Raw genomic sequence first — 24,937 nt, forward strand, 5'->3', positions numbered from 1 at the left:
GTGCAGAGCTCTCACCAGGAATGGTGCAGGACCATGGGAAGGAGATGTCCCAAATACAGGGGACAAGAGGTGTCAGTTTGGAGTGAGACATGGTCTCAGCTCACCCTGATGCTCTCTTCCCAAGCAGTCCTGGCCTGCCATGGCCACAACCACCACTATGAAATGGCTCTTGGAGCCTTCTTAGCCACCAGGACAGGCTGTGGCCAGTGTGGGGTGAGGGTTGCTCAGCCCACAGAAGTGCCAAAGCCTCACAGTAGTGCTGAAGAGGCTTGTGGGACCCTCCCCCTCAGGAGCCCAGCACTGCTTATCCCAGCCACAACCCACTGCAGCTTCCTCTGCAGGGAAGAGCAGCTCCCAAAACCCTTCCAGATCTCCAAGACATTTTCTCTGCCTGCATTTCCCCGAGCCAGTGGTGATTGCAGTGTCAGAGGGGCAAGCACATCTCCCCAGGCTGCTGGTGTGGGTGGGAAATGGGATGCTGACCAAGGCTGGATAGTTGGCTTGGCTGCCGGAGGAGGGAGAGAGGAGCCACACCCTCCTCTTAACAGGAACTGTCTGACGGCTCAGCGAGAGGTGGATGGATGGGTAACACACAGCTCCCTTCAGCCCTGCTCTGGATGAAAGCCATCTTCGGCAGTGGGCTGATGGCCACTCCCTGAAAATGTGTCCTGCAGGCAACGTGAGGGGCAGGAAACCCTGCTGATGTTCCTGTGAGGAAAGGGCAACCCTCTCTGGGCTTTTCCAACCTCCACAGTTTCCCCTGGCTCCCCTGCCTGTGGGTGTGGGGTTCCTGCAGAGCCTGGCCCTGCTGGGGGGGACACGTGGGACATCCTTAGAGCTGATGTTGAGGATAGCATATCCAGCTCATTGCTGCAACCTCTCTTCCACCCTGCTGGGTTTTCTTCAGGGCTGAGATTCCTGCTTGGATGGATCTAAACACTCATTCCAAAAAAAGTGGTTTCACCCTTGGGTGGTGTTTTAGAAGGATTCATGTGAGACCTGAGCTGGCAGCCCTTGCTCAGGAGCTGGGCTGTGGCCCCCAAGGGCAGTAGGTCCCCTGGGGAGAGCAGGTCCTCAGGACCCCCATCACCCAGTAAGAACTGCATGAAAGCACGGGGGAGTACAGCCACTGCTGTTCCCTCACAGCCTTGGACACCCCTGATGTTTCTGGTTCCTCCTGCCGGGGCCCATCTCCGCAGACCAAGCTTAGAAGGAACTCCACGAGCCCTGCTGCTCCTAGTTCTTCTTAGGAAGCACTTACAGCCTCACTTTGGCTGGGAATATGGCAGCACTTACGGACCAGGAACATGGATTGGCTTCAACTATGTGTCTCCTTGGAGTTTGCGTCATCCTAAGTCAGCATGTGGGATGCGTTCACCTCCGTGTGGAAGCAAGCACTGGAGCATGCCTTGGCAGCCGGTTCTGCAGCTGTAGGGAGCTCTGTGGCGCTCCATGGAGGCAGAGGTGGGAGTGCAGGATGGTTGTCCAGCTGTAGAGAGCTCCGTGGTGCTCCATGGAGGCAGAGGTGGGAGTGCAGAATGGCTCCCCATGGCACCCGTGCAAGTTATCCATGCAGCGAGGCACCAGTGGCTGTGGGGCTGTGCTTTGGAGAGCAGATGACCCTTGGGGAGGGACACAGGAAACTACAGGAACCCTCCTGGCTGCTTAGGAGCCCAGCAGTCCCTTGGGGATGCATTTCCAGCTCCCAGCCTGGTCACCACTCCCTGGGTACCCAGTGCCATGACCGCTGGCCATCCCCATTGACCTGCAGGTGATGGCACAGGGCTGGCCACACTCCAGTCCCCGCGCGTGCACAGGAGCCACTGGCTGCCGGCACAAAGTCTGGATGGAGCAGGATCTGGTGCAGTGCCCTACAGGCCAAGGATGCTGGCAAGGAGAATCTTCTCCTTAGCCATGCCAGCAGGCTCTGCCATCCTCCTCCTCCTCTCCTGCTGGTTGTCTGCCTTGGCACCAGGATGCCTGGCAGGGAATTGGGCTGGCACCTCGGGCAGTGGCAGGCGTGTGGCTCTGTGGGAGTACCCACCAACACGGAGGGGGACTGTCCCCTGTCTGTCTGCTGGAGCCTGACCCCGCACAGATGCCAGCCTGGCACAGCACAGTGTCTGGCAGCTGGGGACAGCTCCAGGAGCCAACATGGAGCTGTGTGGCATGGGGTGACTGAGTGTGGTGGGCAGTGCAAGGATCAGGGGAGAATCATTACTCCTTGAGTTAATTAATGGCAGCAGATCGAAGCAGACAGAGAAAAAGGTAATTCTGCCTGTTACCTAGAAAGTGGCTGTGAGAGGCCATTTCCTCCCTTCCTGGCACCCTGAGTGGGCAGCTGCATCAATATGGAGCAGCATGGCCCCACTGTGAGCTTGGATCCTGACTCAGTGTCCCCATAGCCAGGCAGGAGGAAGGGGACAGCAGAGCACCACATATCCCCACTGCAGAGCAAACCCCCCTAGTACACGCGCGTCTGTGATTCTGTACATGTCTGAGAGTGCGCACGTGTGCCTGTTGCAGAGATGGGGGCTCCTGGCATGCTGAGGGTGCCAGGATCTGTGCTGTCAGTTCTTCTGGAAGGACAGTCCCAAGTTGTCTTGTGCTTGGTCTGTGCTCTGTGGAAATGGGAGGGCTGAGGAGTCAGCCCTGAGATCACCTCCCCTTGTGTCAGGATTTTGCTCCAGTGCTTTCCCATCCCTCTCAGCTGGCTGCTGTGGCCATGGCTGCCCAATGCCCCCACCTCTCCACTGGACAGGGAGAGGTCCATCACCATTCCGTCATAGCCGTCCCCAGGGCCTCTCACATAGCTGTGTCCTGTGAGCAGGGAGAGCAGATCCCCCATTGCACAGCCAGCATGGGGTGGCCATCCCCCAGGCATTCCCCTCCCCACAGCTGCAGGCAGCAGCCTCCCGGGTGGTCCTGGCTGTCAGGCACAGTGAGGGCTGCCGAGGTCACCTGCAAGGCACTGCCTGTGTGGAACCAGCTCCCTTCCTGCTGCACTGGGACCCCAGCCAAGGGCAGGGGGGAATGGACAGCCCCCTCCCTGACAGCCATAGGGTGCTGCCAGGTGCAGGAAACCTTCACCTGACTGCCTGGCCCCTGTTAATTACAGGAGGGTCAGCTGGCACTGCCCACAGCACCCACGCAGGCTGGCACGGCTGACAGCAGAGGTGTGGATGCCATCTCTTCTCCACCAATCTCATCCCTTGCTGTGGTTCTCAGACCCACCGGAAAGACACCGGCTGGCAGGATGCTCCATCCCTGCTCAATCTCCATGGCTCCAGCACCCGCAGCAGGGTTGTGTAGCTATGTCTTTAAGAAGGGCCTGGGCTGGGGTGGGAGAAGCGTTTCCATCCAGCCTTTCTCCAGAAACCTGGTTCGATTTAGTGCGAGCGAGCGACTGCCAGAGCTGGCGCTGTGGCTGTCTGCCGCTCCCGGCCAGGGCAGCCGCCAGTCCATCCCGGCCATGGGGGCTCGGGGCATCCCCTGAGCTGTGGGGCAGCTGCCATACCCCGGGCCTGGGGCCCGGTGGGGAGAGGAAGAGGAGGAGGCAGAGTTGGGTAAGTAAGAGTTTTGTCCTTTCCTGCCTGTGGGACTCCCTGCCCCGTCCCGGGAGGGCCTGGCAGCACCGCAGGACGAGGGCAGGGAGTTGTGGGTGCACGATATGGTGGCTGTCACTGCAGGTGGGCACAGGCAGCAGCAGCCCCAGGGCTGGCACAGCCGCCTGCTCGGCTCCTCGCTCCTGCCTGTGAGCACCAAGGGATGGGGATGGTGGGATGGGGCCAGCTGGGCACCCAGTGCCCATCACGGGAGGGCTCGCAGACAGGACACATCCATGGTGGCAGCGGGCAGAGCCCCGGGAGGGTGCGGTGGCCTCTGCTCCCTGGCAGTGCCCGTGCCCAGCCCAAGGACTGGATGTGTCCCTCCTCTTCCTCCTCACCCACTCGGGCTGGGACAGGAAGCCTCCCCAGAGACCCAGCCGGGAGGAAGGTGCACGGTGCGCCCCTGCAGAGGGGCTGGGGGATCCAGTAGCAGTGCTGGGGAGGTGCCAATGCCACCTCTGGCACCCCACGTCTCCAGTAAGAGGCTCACAAATGACAGGTACTAGTGATGGTGCCACGGCACATGGTGGCAGCATGGCTGCACGCTGCTCTCTGGCACAGCTGTTTTGGGGGGCATTCAGAGGACGCTCTGGGGGTGTGGGTGCATGTTGCGGGGTGATCGGGGCTGGGACACCCCTGTCCCCTCTGCCTGACCCCCACACACTGCTTTGTGCCGAGCTCTCATTGCCAGGGGTGTAGCAGAACCAGGTGACGGCATCCTGCAGCCCTGGCACACCGGGAGCAGGGAGGGCAGTCCTGATAGTGCCCTTCCTGGGCAGGACGGTCAGGCCCCCAGTGCAGTTACCAGGGCACGAGCAACGAAATATGTTTGGTGCACTGAAGGAATCTCCCAGGAATACAGAGCCTGGAGGGGACTCGAGGTGGCACGAAGGTGTCACGGCAGCTCCAGCCCTGCACATAGATCCCCTGCCGGGCCGGGGGGGGGGCAGCTCGGGGGCCACCGTCAGCAATATAAGGTGTTGTGGGGCTCGGTGTCCCAGCTCTGCCCTCCAGCTTGGCGGGAACCCTGCCGGTGGCTCTGCTGGGACGTGGCACATTTCAGAGTCCAGTACAGCCCTGGGAGTGACTCGTCATGGTGCCGGCGCGGGCCTGGGAGCCCTGGCCCTGCTCCCCGGCTCTGGCCCGGTCCCAAGCCGTTGTTCTCCAATGAGCTCATCTGCCTCGCTGATTGTGAGCGTTAATATGGCCTCTTGGCCCGAAAATAACCAGCTCGGCCACTTAGCAAATGTTTATGACTTCTTCATAACTGGGTTCTCTGCCAGGAGAGGGTCTGTTCCGGGAGCGCAGAGCGAAGCCGCTCCCGCGCTCGGGCCGGACTGAGCTGTGGCACCACTCGCTCGGCCACCTGCACCTTCCTGCCCTTGGCCCGGCACGGTGAGCCCGGTGTCCTGGATGAGCCACCGGAATCTCTCTGGGCTCCCGGGAGCCGTGTGGCCAGGACAGTGCGGGCAGCCGTGTGTGCCCACAGGGCTCGAGGAGGAGGCGGGCTCCGGGTCTGCCCCGCACAAGGTGGCAAGTGACTCGGAGTGATGGGCACCTGGCGTGGCTCGCCAGGGCAGGGAGCAGAACGATGGCCACGCTGCCGGATCGCAGCACCATGACTCACAGTGGGGCTGTTTGTGCAGAGGCCAGTGCCCCCCTGCCTGACACCGTGTGCTGGGCTCAGCTGGGGCTTGGGGAAGTGCAGAAAGTATTTTCTTGTTGGAATTTCTGCAAACCACCCCCAACTCGCTCCAGTCCTTCACCTCCCTGGGGAGTGCAGAGGCTGGGTGAGGTACCTACAGCCCCATGCCCGGGTCCCTGGGAGCTGAGGTACTGCCACAGCCTAGCCCCAGAACAGGGACACAGCATGGGCAGCCGGGTGCCACCGCGGGGCCCCCGCACCACTGCGGCTGTCACACCCACCTGCTCCCACATCAGTCACACAAACTGCTCCTTGCACCAAGTACTGATCCAATTTGTGGCTGTTTCCATAACAACCTCCCAGCGCTTTCTGGTCCTTTCTGTTGCTACATGGATGCCAAGATCCAATGTGTCAGGGATGCTTGGTCCTGGGACACAGCGACTGGGCTGAGCCATCCCAATGCCCTTGGCTACCAGGGGTGAAGCGCTCTGCACGTGGGGGTCTTGGCACGCTGGACAGGTTTCCCCACTCCAAAAGGGCTTTTTTCCCCATGAGAAGGATATGGTGAGGTTTGAGCCAGGGGAAGAAACCCAAGGGTAGTAGCTGATCCAAGACTCCTGGGGGTCCCTGCATGCAGCTGAGCTTTGTCATGGCACAGCCCCGTCATGGCACTGCCCAGGACTCTCAATACCAGGAATGAGGACCTTGGAGGCACTGGCAGACAGAGACGACCCTGTTTCTCCTACCTGAGATGACATCACCCCCAGGCCTGGCCTTTGCAATGTCTTGCAGCACTCACACAGGTTTCCTGACCGAACCCAGTCCCAAAGCTCTTCCCACATCTACTGTTTCCCTCTGTGCATGACTCCAGCTGCTCCTGGAGCTGACCTCTGCCTCCTGTCAGAGGTCCCCAACCCCTTGCCTCCATCCATTCCCAGATCAGCCACCCACCCCACAGGGACAGCACGGGGGTCCCCACCCAGCCCCAACACCCCTGGTGTGGCCAGCCCCAGGACCTCACAGGCAGCCCCATTGCCTCAGGGTGTCCAGCCCTGGCACCAGCTCGTCCCCACCACCCCGGGGGCTGTCCAGCCCCAGGACTCCCTCCACTCATCCCTAAACCAAACAACTTCCCGGGGGCTACCCAGCCCGAGGGCCCCCAACCCAATCCTATTGCCCTGGGGGCTGTCCAGCCCTGGCATCCCCACACTAGTGGTCTCAGGGTGCCCGGCCCCGGCACCGCCCCACAACCACCCTGATACCCCATAATCCCTGTCTCCTCGGGGGGTGTCCAGCCACGGTACCGCCATCCCCATCACCCCAGTAGTCCCCAGCCCCAAGCCCCCCACCCCATCCCCATCACCCCGGTATTCCCGAGTCCCGCGCCGCCTCCGCCCGGCCCCCTCAGCCGCCGCCATTGGGCGCCCGTTCGGCTCCGAGGGGGCGGCGGGGCGGGGGCCGATGCCGGTGCCGCCTGGCGCGGCTCGGCTCTGCTCGCCTGGGCTCGGAGCGGCGCGGAGCGGAGCGATGCGGCCCGGCCCGGCCCGGCCCGGCCCCGCGGCTCCTCCCCGCGAGGCGCGGCGGGCCCGGCGGGGGGCGGCCGGGGGGCGGCCCGGGGGCGGCGGCGCGCGGAGCCCGGGCCGTGCGGCGGCGGAGGATGGGCAACGCGCAGCGGAAGGGGCCGCGCAGCCAGCGGCGGGGCAGGATGCGCTCGGCAACAGGTACCGGCGCGGGCGGGGCGGGACCGAACCCGCGCCCCCGCCGCCCCCGGGAGCACCGCCAGCCCCGCGACCGCCGGCTGCGGCGGCGGGCAGGGGGCGGCTCGGGCTTGCTCGGGCTGCGGCTCGGCACTCCTTGCTCCCCGGTCCCGGTGGGTCTCTTGGAGGACGCGGGCAGAGGTCACCCCGGCCGAGGCTTGGCCTCCTGACGGGGACGGCACGGGAGGCGGCTGGCGGTGGGGCCACAGCCGTACCCCGGCGTGTGGTACAGGTGCTGGCTGTCCGAGCTGCGGGGATCCAGCTCCGGGTTACAGGGAGCCAGCCCTGGGCACGGCGAGACGGCCCCAAGGTGGGGGGAGCCAGCCTGGGTAGTGGAGATCCAGCCCTGGGCATGAGAATCCAGTCCCAAGCTGTGGGAAGCCAGTCCTGGGCCTTGGGCTGCAGCCCCGGCAGTGAGGAGCCAGCCCTGGAGGCAGGGATGCAGCACCAAGGTGTGGGGAGCAAGCCCCGTAGTGGGGAGCCCCTGTAGTTGCTGTCCCCGGAGCTGGGGCCCCCAGGCAGGGAGCCCAGTGCCTGTGCAGCCCCCACAGCCCAGCTCCCTGCTCCCACACATCGCAGTGGTGGTGGGTGTCTGGGGGCTTCTGTTCCACAAACAATCTTGGGGAGGCGGACAGCCGTGCAGCTCTTCAGGGAGCTTTGTGAGGGGGAGCAGAGGGGGCAGAGGACTCATTTGGAGCTGGGAGCAGACTGTGAGGGCAGGTGCCCTCTGAGGAAGCAGGGTCAGAGAAGCAGGACCTGTCTGGTCACTCCTTTCTCCCTGTGTAGCTGGTCCAGGCAGTTCAGCAACCCTCCTCAGTACTCCAGCTCTTCTTCCAGCCCAGCTTCTGGGAATGCCAGAAGAGCCAGGAACTGGGGTCTGCCACAACTCCTGGCACCAGGCCTATCAGAGTCCTGGAGTCCCGGAGTGCAGCATGCTGGGCTCTGCTGGCCCCAGCTCCTGCTGCCCTTTCCCTGCCTGCTGGCTTGGGAGCGGGACACAGCAGTGTGGGCAGCAGCAGGGAACTGACAGCGCTGGGAGGACCTCAGAAAGATTGCTTAGAAACTGTAGGAGAATGGGGACTGCTTGTCATAGCCCAAATGACTGCCACAGCTTAATAATCAGTGGGCAGAGAGGGTGGCAGCACAACCTGACGCTGTCTAATTTTGCAAGCGCTGTTGTAGCGGTGGGTGCAAAGCACCGCAATGGGGCACAAGAACTTGGGGTTGCACAGGAGGCGACCAGGAGAGAGGCTGAGCTGCGGGTCGGAGGGGGTGAGAGGGATGGGGCTGGTCGGTATCCATCATCATCCTTGGCTCCCGTCCTGGGGGCATGGGAAGCAGGCAGTGATTGGACTGTGGGACTCAGAGGAATCATGGGATGCTGGCCTGTTCCCTACCGGGAGGCAGTGCCTGGACCGCAAGGTGCGGGCCTGCAGGTTGTGGGGGATGAGGGATGCTGTGCCAGCACAGTGCCCTTGGCTCCCATTTGCAGGCATGGAAGATGAGCAGTGCCCAGACCATCAGATGCTGCTCTGCTCCCTGCCTGCCTCTCCCACCTGGTGCCACTCAGAGGGAGAGCTAATCACACTTCTGGATTGTCAAATGAATTCTTGGAGCTGTGGGAAGGTCCCAAGGGGGATTGTGGGACCAGGCCCTGCCCAGAGCTAGCTCATCTCTGTCCTCAGGTCACAGTTCCCCACTGGCCTGGAGATCTCCAGCCGATCTCCCTCAGGTGCCTGGTCTCCCTGGAGAGACCTGCATCTGGCTGCTGGGGTCAGGGAAGGGTGGGATTTGGCACTGCATGCCTCAAAACTCGTTTTGGGTGTAAAGCTTGAACAAATACTTGGACAGTCATAGGGCTGCTGGGACCTCAGTGCCTGGGGCGTTCCTGAGCAGTTGCACACAAGCTTCCATGCAGAGAGGTGGCAGCAGATCCAGGCTGGAGCTTATCTGCTAAGGGGAAGGAGCTGAGGCTCCATAAGGAGCAGCCCTGTGGTGGGTGTGGGTGGCTGCTGGTGTGGGATGTTCCTGAATGAAGCCTGTGCTCGGGGCAGCATTCTTGGCTCTCCTGCGGCCCTGGCTCCCAGGAGCCTCCATCCTCTGGGAGAAGCTGGCTCAACTTCTCCTGGGGCACTGGGAAGGTGGTCCCCAAGGAGCCTTTGCTCCAGGCTTTGGAGGGAGCTGAAGTGAGATGAAGTTCTGGGAGCTCTGGCAGCTCCCAGCTCAGAGCCAGGGGGTTCAGAAGGGCCCCTGGTTTTGTTAGCTGTAAGGACTGGGGGAGCTGGCGGGCAACAGTTCAGCTGGGCTGGGGACAGCCACAGGCTCCCAGTGCTGGTTTCCCCACAAGGAGTCTTGTGGTTGCTCCATGTAGGAACAGCCATGCTCTGCTGAGAGGACAGGGCCCCACATGCCATGTCCCCCCAGGTCACCCACCACTCTCAGATGGTGCTCCAGCCACAGCTGGGGGATATTTTGGTTCCAAGACCCTGTCCAGCTCAGAAAGTCCTTCCTGTCCTGGCTATGGCATCCCTCTCCAGGTGCTGCAGCTGGGATGTACACAGAGGGATGTGCATTCCTGGGTGGCCCGCAGTGAGGGCGGGTGGATGTGGGATGGGCTGTGCAGAGTCACGGTCCCTCCACCATCCTTCCCCAGGGAAGGAAGAGGGGCCAGGGCCAGGACAATGGGCTGTGGCTCTGACTCAAACAGTCAGTTCCTGGTCACTTCCTCTCCCTGCTGGAGCTGGAGGCAGCGAGGACGGAGAGAAACTCAGTGCTCTCAGCCTGGTTTGAGGCAGGAGCTCCTGGGTCGCCAGAGCGAGCGGCCTCCCCCAGCACGCACAGCCATGGCCAAAGTGGAGTGGCTCCTGGCACCCTGGCAGCGGGCAGGTAAGGCAGGCAGTAGGGCAGGGCTGAGGTGGGCAGTGGGGGTAGTGGGATCTGCAGGCACTGCTCACTCTGCAGGGCAGGACCCTGGGCTGGGGGCAGCTCTTGGGCACAGACCCTCTGGAGGCCATGCAATAGCCCCTGGCGTCAGTGCTGTCCAGCAGTACCAGTCTTGTGCCACCTTCCCCAGACGGACTTGAGCTGCAGAGTGTCTCTGTCCCTTTTAAATCCTTCTGCCATACCCCAGCCTTTCTCTGGGGGTGTCCTTTCTCTGACAAAGCAAGAGAAAGACAGAGACTCCCAGCCCACGTGTCCCACTGACCACTCATCAGTCCTGTGGGGACAGACAACCTGCCTGTCCTGGTGGTTCTGTGCCCTCCTGGCAGCTTCCATGTGCTGCTGACAGCAGGAGGGAGAACCATGGGACCATGGACCATGGGTCGACACAAACATTACAGACACCCAGGACCGTCACTGTTGTCACTGCTCTCAGTCCTACCTGATTTCAGGTCTCAGGCCCCTTTGTCCCAGGACCTCTGGCCACATTCCCCTCTCAGGCGACTTCCTCACATTGTCCTGGCCCCGCGGAGTGTAAAACCAGCTGGGCACAGGGGAAGCCATGCTTTCCTGGAAGCAGCCTCTGAAAACAGCCTCTGGCACAGGCAGCCCACACTGGGCAGAGTGGTGCACACTGCCTGGGCTTCCATGAGCCACCAAACAGTCCCAGGCAGGCTGGGGACATCACCGTGGGAAGGCTGGTGGGCAACCAACCATGGCCACCCTGTGCCCAGTGGTTCCTTTGGCCATGATGCGGCGATGTTTGGCTGCCAGGACCGGCTGGGTCTGACAGGTTGCCATGCCAGGCTTATTGAGGCTCTCAGGAAAGATTTGTGGCTGGAGTTTTGCTGGGAAGCATGGGAGAGTGAGGGCTGCAGTATGAGGAGGCTGTCAGGCTCCCAGGGAGCCACAGCACAGCTGAGAGAGGACTCTGCGTGCTGGTCCTACTGCCCATGGTGGAGGGCTTGGTGCAGGAATCTGGGTCCAGCCAGACTCTGGGGCTCCAATGCCTGCCCCAGTCATGCTGCTCTGGCCCTGGGAGAAGTGGATCTCAGCCTCTTGTCAGGGAGCAGCCTGAGTCCACCTTGGCTGGTGGGGTCCTGGGCCAAGCCCTGCTGCCAGCACAGCTGTGGGCGGTTCCCATCCCTACAGCACGGACGAATGACACAGTGGGTCCCACCTGGGCTAGGCTCACTGGCCAAATCCTGCAGCACACACACCTCCCCTCCTGCCAAAACTCCCTGACCAGGGCCCATCACACTGCTGGGACTGGATGTCCTTGCACACTGCAGCTCTGAGTCCTGCCAATGGACAAGGACATTATTGACTGGTTTGCTGCTAGTGGTTTTCATAGAAACCTCACATAATCCAGCTGTCTCCCCATGAGCCGAGGGACCCTCACAGCTGCCAAATCTGCCCTGCCACCAGCAACTTCTGCAGTGCCCTTATTTCCCATCAGTACAAAAAGCAGCTGATTCCTTGTTAGACAAGGAGCTTGGAAGAGCCGAAAACCTCAGGCAGATCCGGTGTGTCAAGACCTCTCAGTGCCTCTCGTGCTGCTGGGCATCTGCGTGGGAGCATGGGGACGTGCTGTACCAGAGTTCTGGCATGGCCAAGCTGGGGTCTGGGCATGGCACCGCTGAAAGGCTTCCTGCCCCTCTGGCCTCAACCACCAGCAAGCCAGACACCTGTGCAGGTGGCCCTGCCTCACTGGGGGATTGAAGGTGTGCCACCAGACATGTGACAGTAGGAGGTGTCCTGGAGAGGGTCAGATCTGGAGAGAGCATAGTCTCTTGGCTTCCCCAGTGAGGGCTCATCCCAGGCACAGCATGTGCAAGTGGCACATGGGGCAGGTCTGCTCAGTGAGCACCACTGCCGTGTGGCAGTGGGCCTGGGGGTGTCAGCAGGGGGTCGCTTCAGGATTTCATTCAGACCTGGGTGTGCATCCGGCCCTGGGGCTGCCGTGCACACGGACGCGGCTCCACATCCTGCAGGGAGCTGGTCCGGCAGGTCCGGTTCGGCAGGGGGTGAGCTTGGGACAGGAGGTGTTTCTGCGGCCGCTGCCAGCTCCCTCTGTGTGCTCTTTTCACTTCCTCTCCACTCGCTGTGGAGCAGCATGCGCCTGGCTCGTACCACAGGAATGTCCCCAAGCCGCACGCGCCGGCAACGAGCAGCCCAGGATCGAGGGCAGGCCGGGCACTCGCTTGAAACTGGTGGCACCCGGTCCCGGCACTGCGGCACACGGCTCCGGCCGGCGGGCTTGGGATGCTCTCAGGATCGGTCTCGGCCCCAGGTTCACTGCCCTCGCCCTCCGGCGCGCTCGGTGCTCCGGACCCGCGGCGGCAGCTGCCGCTGTGCCTTTACCCGTTGCCATGGCTGCTCTGCTGATGGCGCATCGCCCGCTGCTGCCGTTACATCATTCCTGACAGTGCTCCACGCTGGCAGAGGGTCCGAGCAGCTCCAGACGTGCCCCCGGCACCTCCTGCACGTGGGGAGCGAGCCTGAGAGGGAGAAGTTTGGCAGTGAATTCAAGCGAGAGGCATCGTTTCACAGGAGCTTCAGCCTGGATTGAAACAGCTCTGATGGCTCTGTCAAGTATCTCCTTGTGGATTCGGGATGCCTGGGCTGTGGGTGAGTAGGGATTCTGGCATGGAGCAGGGGTGACTCAGGAGATACTGAGGGGCTGGGATCCTGCAGGGATGCTGTTCCTGCAGGAGAGAGTAGAGCTCAGCTCCCCTTCAAGCAAACTTCCCGGGAATTCAGCCTCAGTCCTTGTGTACCCGCCATGGCCACAACACCCCAAGCCTGGACACTAGCTCATGCTCAGCAGGACTCCGAGGCTGCAGCATCTACTGCAGCTGAGAACATTCCAGGCAGATGTCCTTTGGCAGGCAGGGTAGGGGATGCTACCTGCTCCACTCTGCACACCCTGGGGCCAGAAGGGTGCCTGGAGCCAGCAGGGAGTATGGTGAACCCCCCACCAGCCATGCCTCAGTTTCCCTCAGCGGCAAGGCTGGCCAGGCTCAGGTCTAGACTGCTGGAGTTGGTGGGATGGAGCTGTCCCTCTGGCTCTCCTGTCCCAGGATGCCTTCATCTCCTGCAGGCTTTTGCCACGGGGTGGAAGCCCCTCAGAGGTATTTTGTGCTCTGAGCCTGTCACTGATAAGCGTGGTAGGAGGGTCACTGCCAAGGGCATTGGCTCAACTCAGCTCCCCTATCCTGGCCAGCCGCTGTCTCCTCTTGCCAGACACTCCCGCTTGGCTGGGGCATCCCTTGCCCATAGATGGGGGTGGCATCTGGGCTTCCTCGCACACTTACAACCTGCCCTTGTACTGAGCCTGCATTAGGCTGCTCTGAAATACTGCCTGTCCCTTGGGAGCAATGTGGCAGTGGCACTGAATCAGGACTGCTGGCTCCTTACACCCTATCGCCGAGCTGTCGTGTGGTGCTGGGCTTGGCATGCTACTCCCAAAACACCCTCGGAGTGCCTACTCCCAGGGAGCCAAAGCCTCGGGGTGCTGCTCACTCTGGCACAGTGCTGTCCTTGCAGTGCACGGTTGGGCCATCTGGGCGTCAGGAGAGTGCTCGGCTCATCGGTTCTTGCCCCCACCCCTTCTCCCCTCCTGTGGAGATGCAGCCCACGATGCCTATGCGTTGGTGATGCCAGCACCTTGGCAATGCCAGCAGCCCAGCAGTGCCTGCACCACAGCCCACACCGGCTCAGGAGTGCTCTGTGTCACTCACAGTCCCAAATGAGCATGTGTCAGCAAAGAGGGGGAAGCTTCACGGGGGAGGACCCCCGGCACTGCGTGTTCCCCTTGTGGCCGAAGCTGCCCCTGCGGCGGGGCAGGGAGCTGGGCGTGGGTGCTGCCACATTTCCGCCGCGCCCAGGGCGGCCCCGGGTTTGGTGCTGTGGTTTCCCCACGTGGTCGGCGCCCGAGGTGAGTGGCGGGGGTGACTCGGAGCAGAACCAGGAGCAGAGGTGAGCTTCCATATTCCGGGCACGGCAGCAGGGGTTTGGAGAGCTGCAGGGGCTGCTCAGGACTCCCTGAGCCCTTGGTGGGAGGTAGCTGCAGGGGGATATATGAGCAGAAGGTGAGGAGCATCACCTGTGCTGAGGCCAAAGGCTGGGGCTGCGTGAGCCAGGCAGGGGGTGCAACAAGCCAGCATTTGGGGTGCACAATTGGGCTGTTCTCAGAAATGACAGGGCAGCACTGGATCCCCCACGTCGCCAAAACCAGCAGGTTGTGTGGTCTGGAGTCTGCAGAGGGGAAGGTATGGTCTCTGCCCCTGGCACTGGGGGGTCAGGTTTTTGGGGAGATGCCTAACCTTGCCCTGTGCATGGTAGACACATGCACACGTGTGCCCCAACACCTCTTGGTTGGTATGGAAACAAGTCAAATTATTTAGAGGAGGAGGAATGGGAAAAAAAAAAAAAAAGGAAAAAAACCCCAGTGTTAAGGCCTGTCGTTATGGAAACAAATCATAAAAGTAACTAGGGTGGGGACATGGCACCTTGCTTTGGGGCGCTGGGCGTTGTGCAGGCTCCATCAGCTGGGGGAAGGGTAGGCATGAGGGCACCCAGGGGCACAGGAATGTTGTAGGCAGGAGGACGTCTGGGAGCAGGAAGGCTCATGGGGGCAGGATGGCACCATGAGCAGCAAGGGGGATGCTTAGGATGAAGTGCAGATGAGCTGGACCACAGCTGCCTGACCAGTGGGGGCTGAGGGAAATGTGGCTTGTGCTGGGGGTCCCACGCATGTTTTGGGGCCATTCCCCTTCCCAGATATGTGGGATTGCTTCCGCTGCTTCAGCTGGGGCCTGGCATGGAGCAGGCTTTGGCAGCGGGGCAGTGGTGTGTTCCTGGGGCCAGGCACTGCGCAGCAGGTGTCAGAGGGGAAGTGTTTGTCACAGGCTGGTAAGCGGAGCATCTCAACTGATGGGGATGGGGACGAGACCATGCAGCGGAGGATGAGCCCTGAATCTCCAGGGATGACACCCTAGTCATCCATATCCCTGTTTAAAGCTCACGGAGACCCAGCCTGTGCCTGACAGAGTGTGGATGCCCTTGGAGGCAGTGTGCCAGTGGGGTAGCACTCCCTTGAATCCACGCTGGATACAAACCCACATCCACTCAGCGCAGCCAGGGCTGCAATGTTCCCATGGCAAAACATGTTTGTGGAAGCAGCCCTCAGCTCCCCACAGAGCCAGTTCACTGCTGAGCCCAGATCCTGCTCCCAGGGGCTTTTCCACCCATCAGGGTGTTTCAGAACGTCTGAGCAATCCTCACAGAGGTTTCCTTCCCTGGAGAGCTTTGGGGGTGTCCATGCCAGGGAAGGGCATGTGGGCCCCCAGCTGCAGTGCAATGGAAGCAGTGGGTCCCTGGCTCCTGCCTTTCAGTTGCAACTTCTGCTCTTCCAGAGCCAGGATGTTGCTCCACCAGAGCGTGCAGCATTTCCTGCACCCGGGCGCGGTTAGGCACGGGTGGCAGGGCTGGCTTCCTTCCCCAATTTCAGCCAGCTCCCTTCTTGGCAGCCCTCAGGGACAGCGTCCAGCCCCCAAAGTGGTGGCCGCAATGAGGGCTGGTCCGAGCAGGCAGCAGCCTGCCAGGGTGGAATGCAGCCACATCCCAGCATTCCAGGAGAGCTGGGGTGGGATGAGCATTGTGCTGGCACCTGCAGGAAAGCTGCCCCCCACCTGCCTCTGATCCCACTCTCCTCTGCCTGCAGCCACCTCTAACCTGGACCTCGAGGGCAAGAAAGCCACCCCCACCAAGCTGCCATGGCAGCAGCCTGTGAACGTCTTCCTGGCAGCTGGGCGCCCACCAGGCATGGAGCAGCTGCACCAGGAGGCCCAGCTCAACCTCCAGAGCTTGCTGCAAGGTAGCAGGGAGAGGGGCTGGAGTGGACTGGGTGAGGGTGGTGGGTGGGTGCTCCCCAGGCTAGGTCATCACCATGAGACTGAGCTCATCTCCCACACACATGTCCAAGCCACTCCTTGGACCTCACCAGGCCTCAGGAGTTGGGTCCTGGGCTCCAGTAGTCCTTCAACGATCTCTGCTCCCAAGTCACAGCTGCAGGTGCCAAAGCAACTGGGATCAGGATTGCCTGCTGAGGCCACTGATGCCAGTGGGGCCACCAGGGCACCCACGAGCCCCTACACAGCACAGTTCTCACAAGGGCCTAATGGACCTGCCACTGATCTGCCTAACTTGATCAACACGGCCAGTGGTTTTGTTTCCTTCCAATTTCTGGCCCAGGCTGTCACGCGGCCCTGGCTCAGATACTCCTCAGGCATCAGATGAGATCAGCAGCCCAGCCATCCCCCAGCTTGTAATCTCATTAAGTCAGCCTGAGCAGCCCTGCTTTCTGCAAGTCCACAGCCACCAGCATTAATTAGCTGAACAATTACAGGATGGGGATGCACTGAGTTGCTGGCTGTCCCCAGTGGGGCTGTGTCCCAGTGAGACCCACCACATCACCTGACTGCACCCCAGGAGGAGTGGGGCAAGCTGCTGGCATCCTTGCACTTCTTCAGTTCCCCTCCTTGGGGTCTCCCTTCCTCACCTTCTGACCTGCCTGTCCTGAACAGGGATGGCCAGCTAGGCTGGGGACAGCCAGAGGGGACAGTTACCATCCCTTCACATGCACCCTGCTCCAGGATCTGGCAGCAGGAGCAGGGTCCCAGGTGCTGATTTTCTTGCAGAGGAGTATGAGGAGCAGTACACCGAGAGCAGGGTCACTGGGCAGACCTTCCGCGCTGCTGGTCACCTGCCCCCCAACACCTCCCCTGAACCATCACCTCGACCCCCACCTGCCAAGCGCCTTGAGTTCGTGCTTATGGTGAGTTCTGAGGTGGCAGGGCAGGCAGCAAGTCCCTGTTTGTGTTCCATCCTTGTCCCTTTAGTGGCTGACATGCCTTTCTCCTGTAGCCCCCGAGCCAGCAAGCGGCCGAAGAGGAGACCACCAGCAGCACTGTGCTCAGTGCTCGGCCTCATGACACCTCCCTGAGCCTCCCCACCAGCCCGGACAAGCAGCCCCCCTGGCCCAGGGCCTTCCCCTTGCCCCCTGAGGAGGAGAAGCAGTGGCACCAGCCCAGCTCTATCCAGACCAACATTGTCCCCATCAATGTCTCCGGTAGGGCAGCACCACATGGCGAGGTGGGAGGACATGGGATGCAGGCAGAGATGCGCCCCAGCAGCCATCTGGGGCAGGGGATGGGTGGTGGGAGGGGGCTGTGGCTGCTAGCTGTGTTGCTGTGGGTTAGGTGGGCACCAGGGCAGAGAGGGGACAGCAGGGCCATGCTGGCATCCATCACTCCCAGCCATCTCCCATGCCATCTGCAGCTTTGTGTGACTGGTCCGCTGGCCATGCTGCCGGCAGGTCTCACATCCCTGATGTAATACCCAGCCAGTCAGGTCTGTTGTCACCTGCACTCTCACCACATACCGTCCACCGTGCCTGTCTCACCTGTCTCCCCTGTCTGTCCATCTGCTCATCCTCTCAGGCCGCAGCTCCCAGCAGCACGGTCCTGCCGAGTCCTTGCAGACACATATGCCATGCTCTAGCCCAGGACAGAGTCAGGGGCTAGTGGCTGGGTGAGGTGCCCCTTCTGAAGGGCAGTGGTGTCTCTGTACTTTCCCTCCATCATGGAGAGCTGTGCCAGGGCCACATTGGTCCCTTTCCCTCTCCATGCCTCATGTACTGGCTGTTCTGGCTCAGCAGAGTGGTGTTGGGCCCGGCCTCACCAGCACAGACCAGTGCCTGTCACACAGTACAGGGCTGGTGTCTGTGGCTTTCCAACCATCCCACTTCCATCTGCAGCATTCCCACTGTGCCTCCATTTCCCCTGTGCTCACCCCACCAACATCCTGCATCCCACACTCCCACCTGTGTCACCATCCCAGGCTGGGGGCACACAGAGAACATGGGTGATGGAGGGGGCCGAGCTCCCGGCCAGCAGCGTGGCGTACCGCTGTTTGTTTTGGCTACAGGGCAGCACTTTGCTAGGCACGTGAGTGCTCATCACTCCCTGTTTAACACAGAGACTGCGATGAACCCAAAGTCCACCCTGCGGCGTAGACGGACCATTATTGGATTCCCTAACCTGTCCCTGCGAGACCAAGGTGACGGCAAGAACCGCGCAGGCTGCACCCCGGCAGCACTGGCAGCTCCCAGAGCTGCCCTAATGGCACAGCCATCCCAGGGCTGGCAGCCAGCCCAGGCACAGACGGGCTCCCAGGGACTCCCGGACCGCGGGGAGGTGCAGGCACCACCCTCACTCTGCGCCCTCCCAAGGCACTGAGGAGCTGGGCTCACTGGTGACACTGGGCTGGCCTGGGGCTGGCATGGCATCAGGGACAGCCCCTTCATCCTGAGTCAGGATTCTGAGGCAGGAGTCACCCAGCCTCACCTCCAACAGCTCCCTGTGCCCACCTTCCCCATGGGAAGACCCTGTCTCAGGGTGCCATGGTTGTGGGGCACACACCTGGCCAGGTCTTTGCTGCAGCTGGCGAGCTGGCCATGCCATGTGAGAGTGGCTGGAGTGCATGTGAGAGTGGCTGGAGTGCTTCCAGGCTGGCATTGGACCCTTGGGAACAGCAGCCACTGTGGCTCAGGGGCTCTGTCCTGCTGTTCCCTGTGGAAGGTGTAGAGAAATCAGAGCCAGCCTCTCTCTGGAGGGAGGTAGAAACAGGGAGAGAAGCCATGGCACCAGTTGCTCCAAGGCAGTTTTCACAGGGTAGGAGGAAGGTTTCTTCCCATGACAGTGGTCAGACCATCAACAGGATGGTCACGGCTCCTCCTTGGAGTCAGTCAGACCTCAGCCCACCACAGCCTTGAGCATCCCTGTCTGCTGAGGGTGTTCAAAGCAGGGTTGCTGGCTCCTGTGATGGGGTGGCACTGTGAGCCACCATGTCCCTCTCTGTCCCAGCTGGCAATGCCTGACCTGGCTCCTCCTGAACCCCACCTGAGTCCCCACCATGGAGCACCAGGGCAACACTTTGGTTGCCATGGGACTGATGTCCCCATTGGTAGAGCCTCCTACCATGGCTGCTTATTTGTCCATGGCACATTCCAGCATGCCAACAGACCCACATTTTATGCCTCAGCAGAGGTGCAGCCTCAAGACTGGCCACGGGCTGGGACAGCATGCAGAGGAAGGCCATGTCCCTGTGAGGGAGGTGGGATGGTGCTCACCAAACTGTGTCTCTCCCTGCAGGCAGCGCCAACGGCCCCAAATCCAGCACACACGCGCCCATCAGTGAGTCCCTGTCCTGCAGCTTTGTGCCTGAGACCACGAGCAGGGGGACGACGTCCCAGGAGATCAGCCCTCGTCCACCCCTCTCAGCCCCACTGAGAAAGACCTTCAGTGACCTCGGGGCCCGCCACTGCCAGCCACCTGCTGCCATGGATGGGGCAGCCAACCCATGTGCCAGTGCCTGCAATGGGACACAGGGCACCCCTTTTTCTCCACCCTGGACCCCCCTGGGTTATGGGAGCCCCCCCGGCCTTACCACTGGCCCAGGCAAGGGGCCCACCTGCACCTCACAGGGCAGCTTCATCCCATCACCAAGCCCAGGTTCACCCGCCGCCTCCACCTCCTTCTTCATTGCCACAGAAGAGCGCATGGGCAGCAATGGGCCCAGCTTTTTCTCTGGCCCAGTGCCTGCTTCACCCCCCAGCTCCGGGTGCATCCAGGGAGCCAAGGGGAATTTCTTGCCAGGAAGCCAAGAGGAGCTGGAGCCAGCGGCAGGGCCAGCGCAGCTGGATGTGGAACGGGCAGGGTGCCGGTTCCGTGAGCGGTCACTGTCAGTGCCCACTGACTCGGGGTCCCTCTGCTCTGTGGACATCGCATATGCTGAGACCCGGCGGGGCAGCGCCAACTATGCCCTGGGCTACCCCAGCGCCAGCTCCGAGGGCAGCACCAGCACTGACAACATCTCCCTGGGGCTGGAGCCTGAGGGGCAGCGACGGCGGCGTTCCAAAAGCATCTCCCTGAAGAAGGCCAAGAAGAAGCCCTCGCCACCCACACGCAGCGTCTCACTGATCAAAGAGGGGCAGGACGGTGATGTGGGGCTCAGTGCAGCACTGCCCAAGGACCAGCGGCCCAAGAGCCTGTGCATCCCACCAGAGCTCCAGGGTCACCGGCTAGTGCACGCCGACCCCCAGGGGAGTGCAGGCAGGGAGCCCAACAGCACAGCTACCCCCCACCAGTGGCATCTCACGGACTGGAGGGCAAGCAGTGATCCCTACCAGTCCCTTTCTGGCTCAAGCACAACCACAGGGACCACAGCTGTTGAGTGTGCCAAGACACAGGGCAGCTCTGAGTCCCTCGTGTCCCCTTCAGTCTCCAGGGCCACGACGCCCTCCCAGCTCTCTGCCGAGGCAGACCTCAAGACCTCCTCACCAGGCAGGCCCACAGGGCTGATGTCCCCATCCAGCGGGTACTCCAGTCAGTCGGAGACCCCAACCCCCACCGTACCCACCTCCACCATTCTGGGGCATTCCCCACACCAGGTGCGTGTGAGGCCACTAGTTCCCGAGAGGAAATCCTCTCTGCCCCCCACATCCCCCATGGAGAGGAGCCCCAAGGGCAGGCTGTCCTTCGACGTCCCACTGACTCCACCCACCCACCTTGACCTCTCAGGGCTGAAGATCTCCCTGAAGGGGAAGACTAAGGTCAGCCGGCACCACTCTGACTCCACCTTTGGCACCAAGCTGGCCCAGAAGACCAGTCCCATCACACCCATCATGCCCGTGGTGACACAGTCCGACCTGCGCTCTGTCCGTCTCCGCTCCATCAGCCGCTCAGAGCCAGAGGACAACGCTGATGGCCCAGAGCACACAGAGGAGCCAGCACACATCCCCTGCCCAGGGCTGGAGAGAAAAGTGAAGCCACCCGTGGCAGAGAAGCCACCACTGGCCAGGCGCCCCCCGTGCATCCTGCCCAAGCCCCCAGTTCTGCGGGAGGAGGGTCCACTGTCCCCCAAATCCCCACCAGGCACTACCGCCAAGGAGAAGGGGCTGGCACAGGATGCCTTTGTGGTGCTGCGGAGAGGGGAGCTGAGGAGGGGTCTGGGGGAGCCCCAGTTGTCCCTGACCCCAGCAGGGCCCCGGCGGCTCTCGCAGGGCAGCCTGGATGAGCTGCGGCCAGAGCGGAGTGGCGCTGAGGGGGAGCGCAGGAAGGCCAAGGTGCCCCCGCCCGTGCCCAAAAAGCCCAGCGTGCTGTACCTGCCACTCATCCCAGCCCCAGCACAGCTGGGAGCTGGTATGGGGGACCTGCCACCCACCCCCAGCCCCATCATCACCCTGGACACTGACCCCACCTGCTGCGACCCTGATGCTGAGGATCCGCCATCTCCCAAGGCTGTGGGCACCATGCCTGCCAGTGAGCCTGCCTCAGAGCAAGGTGAGGGTCTCTCTACCCCTGTGGCAGGATCACCCCAGGGATAACGGTTCCCCATGCTGCACGGGGGATTCACTGCTGTCTTCTCCCTGCTCACAGGCAGCTCAGCGGAAGCCGGCATGGAGGAGAAGAGCTTTGCCAGCGACAAGACAGCCGAGTCCATCGTGGAGGAGGACGATGAGGTGTTCACAACATCTCGCACAACAGAGGATCTCTTCACAGTGATCCACAGGTAAGGTTGGTGCATGCACTGGAGGGGACAGCCCCTGCACCCACTGTCACAGCTCTGGGTCTAGTGTCTCTCCACCATGACAGCTCCATTTTTCATACTGGGGCCAATGTTCATCCTGGGGACAGTCCAGTTGCTGCTGCCTTGAGCAGAGTGCAACCAGCAGGGAAGGTGCAGATTAGTCCTGCCTGCCAGGAGCACCACCTGCCATGCTCATGTTATCACCTTGCCCCAGCAGAGCAGGCTGGACACTACCATGCCCCTAGCTCTGGGACCTCGCCCCAGCCCCAGACTGCTCCCACCCATGTCCCTTTGGTGCCTAGGTCAAAGAGGAAGGTCTTGGGGCGGAAAGAGCCTGGTGACACCTTCAGCAGCCGACCCACCTCCCACTCACCTGTAAAGACTTCAGGCTCCCCAGCTGGCGAGTCTCTGGCAGCAGCGGGCAGCAGTGGGAAATCTTCCAGCAGGAATGAGGATTTTAAAGCTCTGCTCCAGAAGAAGAGCAGCAAAACAAGCCCCGGTACTCGGCCATCTGCCGCCGAACTGCTCAAGACCACAAACCCGCTGGCCCGGAGGGTCATCACAGAGTTTGCCCCTGAGCTGGATGGTGCAAACAGCCTCAAAAGTCAGCCCTGACCACACAGGGGCTCCTCCAGCCAGAGGGGTGACAATGGCTGCAGAGGGAGCGCTGCTGCAGAGGGCTGTCCTGGCTGCTGGGGAGCCCCTGTATCCTGCTGGGGGGTTCTTCTGCTTTTGTTCCTTACTTGGAGAGCTGCTGGCAGAGAGGCAGTGGCTGGAGCCCAAGCTCTCATGGCTCTGGGCCCTTCCCTCAGGGGAAGTTGCTGAAACTGGCCCTGGCTGAGCCAGCTCCTGGAATTGAAGGCACCTGCCCAGGAAGCAGAACAGGATCGCAGCCCTTGGTGTTGCCCCATGCCCGCAGCAAAGCAGCTTGAGACTCTTCGGTCCCTTTGGCATGTGGTACTTTAAACAGATTTTCTAATGCACAGTGGTGGTAATGTTTGATTCTCTTCCCTTTGACATTGTACCTTGAGTTTCCCATGCAGAGATCCCCTGGTTGAATTCAGCTGGACACACAGATGCACTTTGGGAAGACGCCAGGGGTTCAGCTGGATCTGCGGTTGCTTTTGAAGAGTCACAGGAGGTTCCCTGTCATTGCCCTGAGCATCCTCCCTAGCACACAGGGAACTGGCACCCAGCATCCACAGCCAGCGCCACCACCTCAAGCCAAATCCCCACCCCTTGAAAGCCCCCAGAATGCTGCATTTTGGAGCTCCTCAGCTCTCAGTCCAAAAACAAACCTTGGGGTCATCTCCACTACCAGTCCCCCCTGGCCTCACTGCACAGGGGCTCTGGCAGCCACCCCACTCCCATGCCGGGGGTCCTGCACCCACCTGCCAACTGGGGCAATGAGGGTGCTGTGCCATGGGAAGGAAGCTCGTCCCCAGCTCTGCCTCCTGCATCTCCACAACAGACCCTGTGACAACTTCTCCTGCTGCCCTGGCCACCAGAGGTCCTGAGATACTACCAAGATGGTGGCTGGAATCCAGATGGACTTCACCTGAGCCACCTCCCTGGTGACTCCAGGGTCCCCCCAGGATTGCCCACCACTCACCTGTGCCCACTGGCCGCCAGGGAGCTGAGCAAGGCCGAGTGGGACACATGCCATCAGGGCAGGTGCACGGGGCCGTGGAAGAGGGTTTGAACATCCCCAGGCGGGACTCATCCCCCTCACTCCCAGCTGCCTCTTCCTGGCTTGGCTCCAGCATGGGGGCCCAGCAGCCAGTAACAGAGGCTGTGGTGTGGGGCTCAGGGCAGGGCAGGGAGGAAATGTGAGCTCCGAGCAGGAGCACGGCCGCACGCCCAGAGAAACAGGAAGGGCCAGCCACGGCTGACAAGGAAACAGGGTGTTTAGGAAAATTTCTGCTTGATTTCTTGATGTATTTCCACACACTCCAACCCTCCTGTGCTGCAGGGGGAGCGGTGCAGTGGGTCCAAACAGCAGCAGGGCACCACAGCAGTGCTTCAGCTGCCTCTCCAAGGGGCCTGGTCTGCTCTGGGGGGTCTCTGCCCCACCAGGAGCTCTGCATCCCTGGGGAGCACAGCCCAAACACTTCCTGATCCTTGCCACCACCCTGAATCTGATCCCACTGAGGCTCCAGTGGGTTCCCATCTCCTCCCTCCTGGTATTTGCCCATCTCTCTCTTTCCTCTCCCAGGGCTGCAGATTTAAGCCTGTAATTAAGAGCCAGGCTGAGAAACTCAGGAAAAAAAAATCACAAAAAAAGCTCTAATGAATGTCCACATTTCACCCCCATCTCGTGGCCCCAGCCAGTGGCAGGGTGCTGGCGCATGATGGGGCCAGGGCACAGCTTGGGAAGCTCTGGGGACAGGTACATTTTGCACATGACTGCTCAGGAAACCAGGGACAGAGTCGGCAAAGGGGGCTGGGGGCAAGCACGGGGCAGGGACCCCCTGCAACACCCCCAGCACCACTGGCAGCTGGAGTGGCCAATGCTGCTGGGGTGACATATCCAAGTGGGCCAGAAGTCAACTGTGAGACAGAGGTTGGCCATGGGATGGAGATCCTAATTTCCCTGGCTGGAGGAACGTGCTCTTCCTGGGGCTCTTCCTGGCTGAGTGCTCATCTCTGGCCGCTCTCTCCCTGCTCTCTCTGGCTGCAGCTGTTCCTCTGGGAAGGCAGTGGATTCCCAGGAAGAGTCTGGCTGGCAGGACAGCCCTGCCCCGGGGTGGGGGCCGCCAAGGTGCCAACTATGGAATGCTGTACTTTTTATCTCTCCAGCTTGGTAAAGTGCTCCCTGCTGCCTGTCTGTGCCTGTTCTTCTTTGGGCTGCCGAGGGACCGGGGGTGGGGAGGTGGGCACCCCCTGCCAGCCCTGGGTGACTCGAGGGGAACCGGCCCCATTAGCTGGGGCTTTTCACAGCGTCTGCCGCGCGCTCCTGTGTCCCCGTGGCTCTGGGGCGGGTGGGGCGCAGGGACACCGTGAGGTGTCAGGGACGGCCCAGGCTGGGCGCTGGGGTCTGGCCGGAGCGGGGGCCGGGGATGGTGCGAGGGGCTGCGGACGGACGTAGAGTCCGAGGGGCAGCTGGGATGGATGAGAGGGACAGAACAGCCCGGGGGGACTGCTGGGGTCAGCCCTCGTGCTGGGAGGGAGCTGGGGACAGCCCTGGACCCTGGGCACGGGCCGGGAGGAGGACTGGAAGTGGGGAGGGGTGGACTGGGGCTGGGCTCAGAGTCCTGGGGCCGGAGGGATAGATGAGGGCACAGCCCTGAGTATTGGGGACAGCCGTGGGCGGGCGCTGGGTACGGCCGTGG

General features: G+C 61.8%; 1 protein-coding gene across 7 annotated transcripts; it reads left to right on the forward strand.

The window, feature by feature from the left end:
- The first annotated feature begins 3,359 nt into the window (after positions 1-3,359).
- NHSL2 (NHS like 2) lies at positions 3,360-24,428 on the forward strand. 7 transcript variants are annotated; one of them, XM_059859319.1, is made up of 8 exons: positions 3,360-3,566; positions 15,679-15,831; positions 16,655-16,791; positions 16,881-17,085; positions 17,943-18,074; positions 19,169-21,358; positions 21,455-21,587; positions 21,908-24,428. In XM_059859319.1, exons 2-8 carry the CDS (start codon positions 15,780-15,782, stop codon positions 22,218-22,220), a joined length of 3,162 nt encoding a protein of 1,053 aa, XP_059715302.1. In that variant the 5' UTR covers positions 3,360-3,566; positions 15,679-15,779; the 3' UTR covers positions 22,221-24,428. The 7 variants fall into 7 exon arrangements, with proteins under 7 accessions (XP_059715302.1, XP_059715299.1, XP_059715296.1 ...); XM_059859316.1 differs by lacking the exon at positions 3,360-3,566 and adding an exon at positions 6,878-6,974; XM_059859313.1 differs by lacking the exon at positions 3,360-3,566 and adding an exon at positions 7,123-9,896.
- Positions 24,429-24,937: the final 509 nt, after the last annotated feature.

Source organism: Haemorhous mexicanus, chromosome 14, assembly GCF_027477595.1.
Source record: "Haemorhous mexicanus isolate bHaeMex1 chromosome 14, bHaeMex1.pri, whole genome shotgun sequence".
In the NCBI taxonomy this organism is placed as follows: Eukaryota; Metazoa; Chordata; class Aves; order Passeriformes; family Fringillidae; genus Haemorhous; species Haemorhous mexicanus.

Coding starts and splice junctions, on each gene's coding strand:
- NHSL2 (XM_059859313.1), top strand. CDS start 9,614: ATGTGGGATGGGCTGTGCAGAGTCACGGTCCCTCCACCATCCTTCCCC. Junction 9,897..15,678: donor GGCACCCTGGCAGCGGGCAG/GTAAGGCAGGCA, acceptor CTCTGCCTGCAG/CCACCTCTAACCTGGACCTC. Junction 21,588..21,907: donor CTCTTCACAGTGATCCACAG/GTAAGGTTGGTG, acceptor TTTGGTGCCTAG/GTCAAAGAGGAAGGTCTTGG.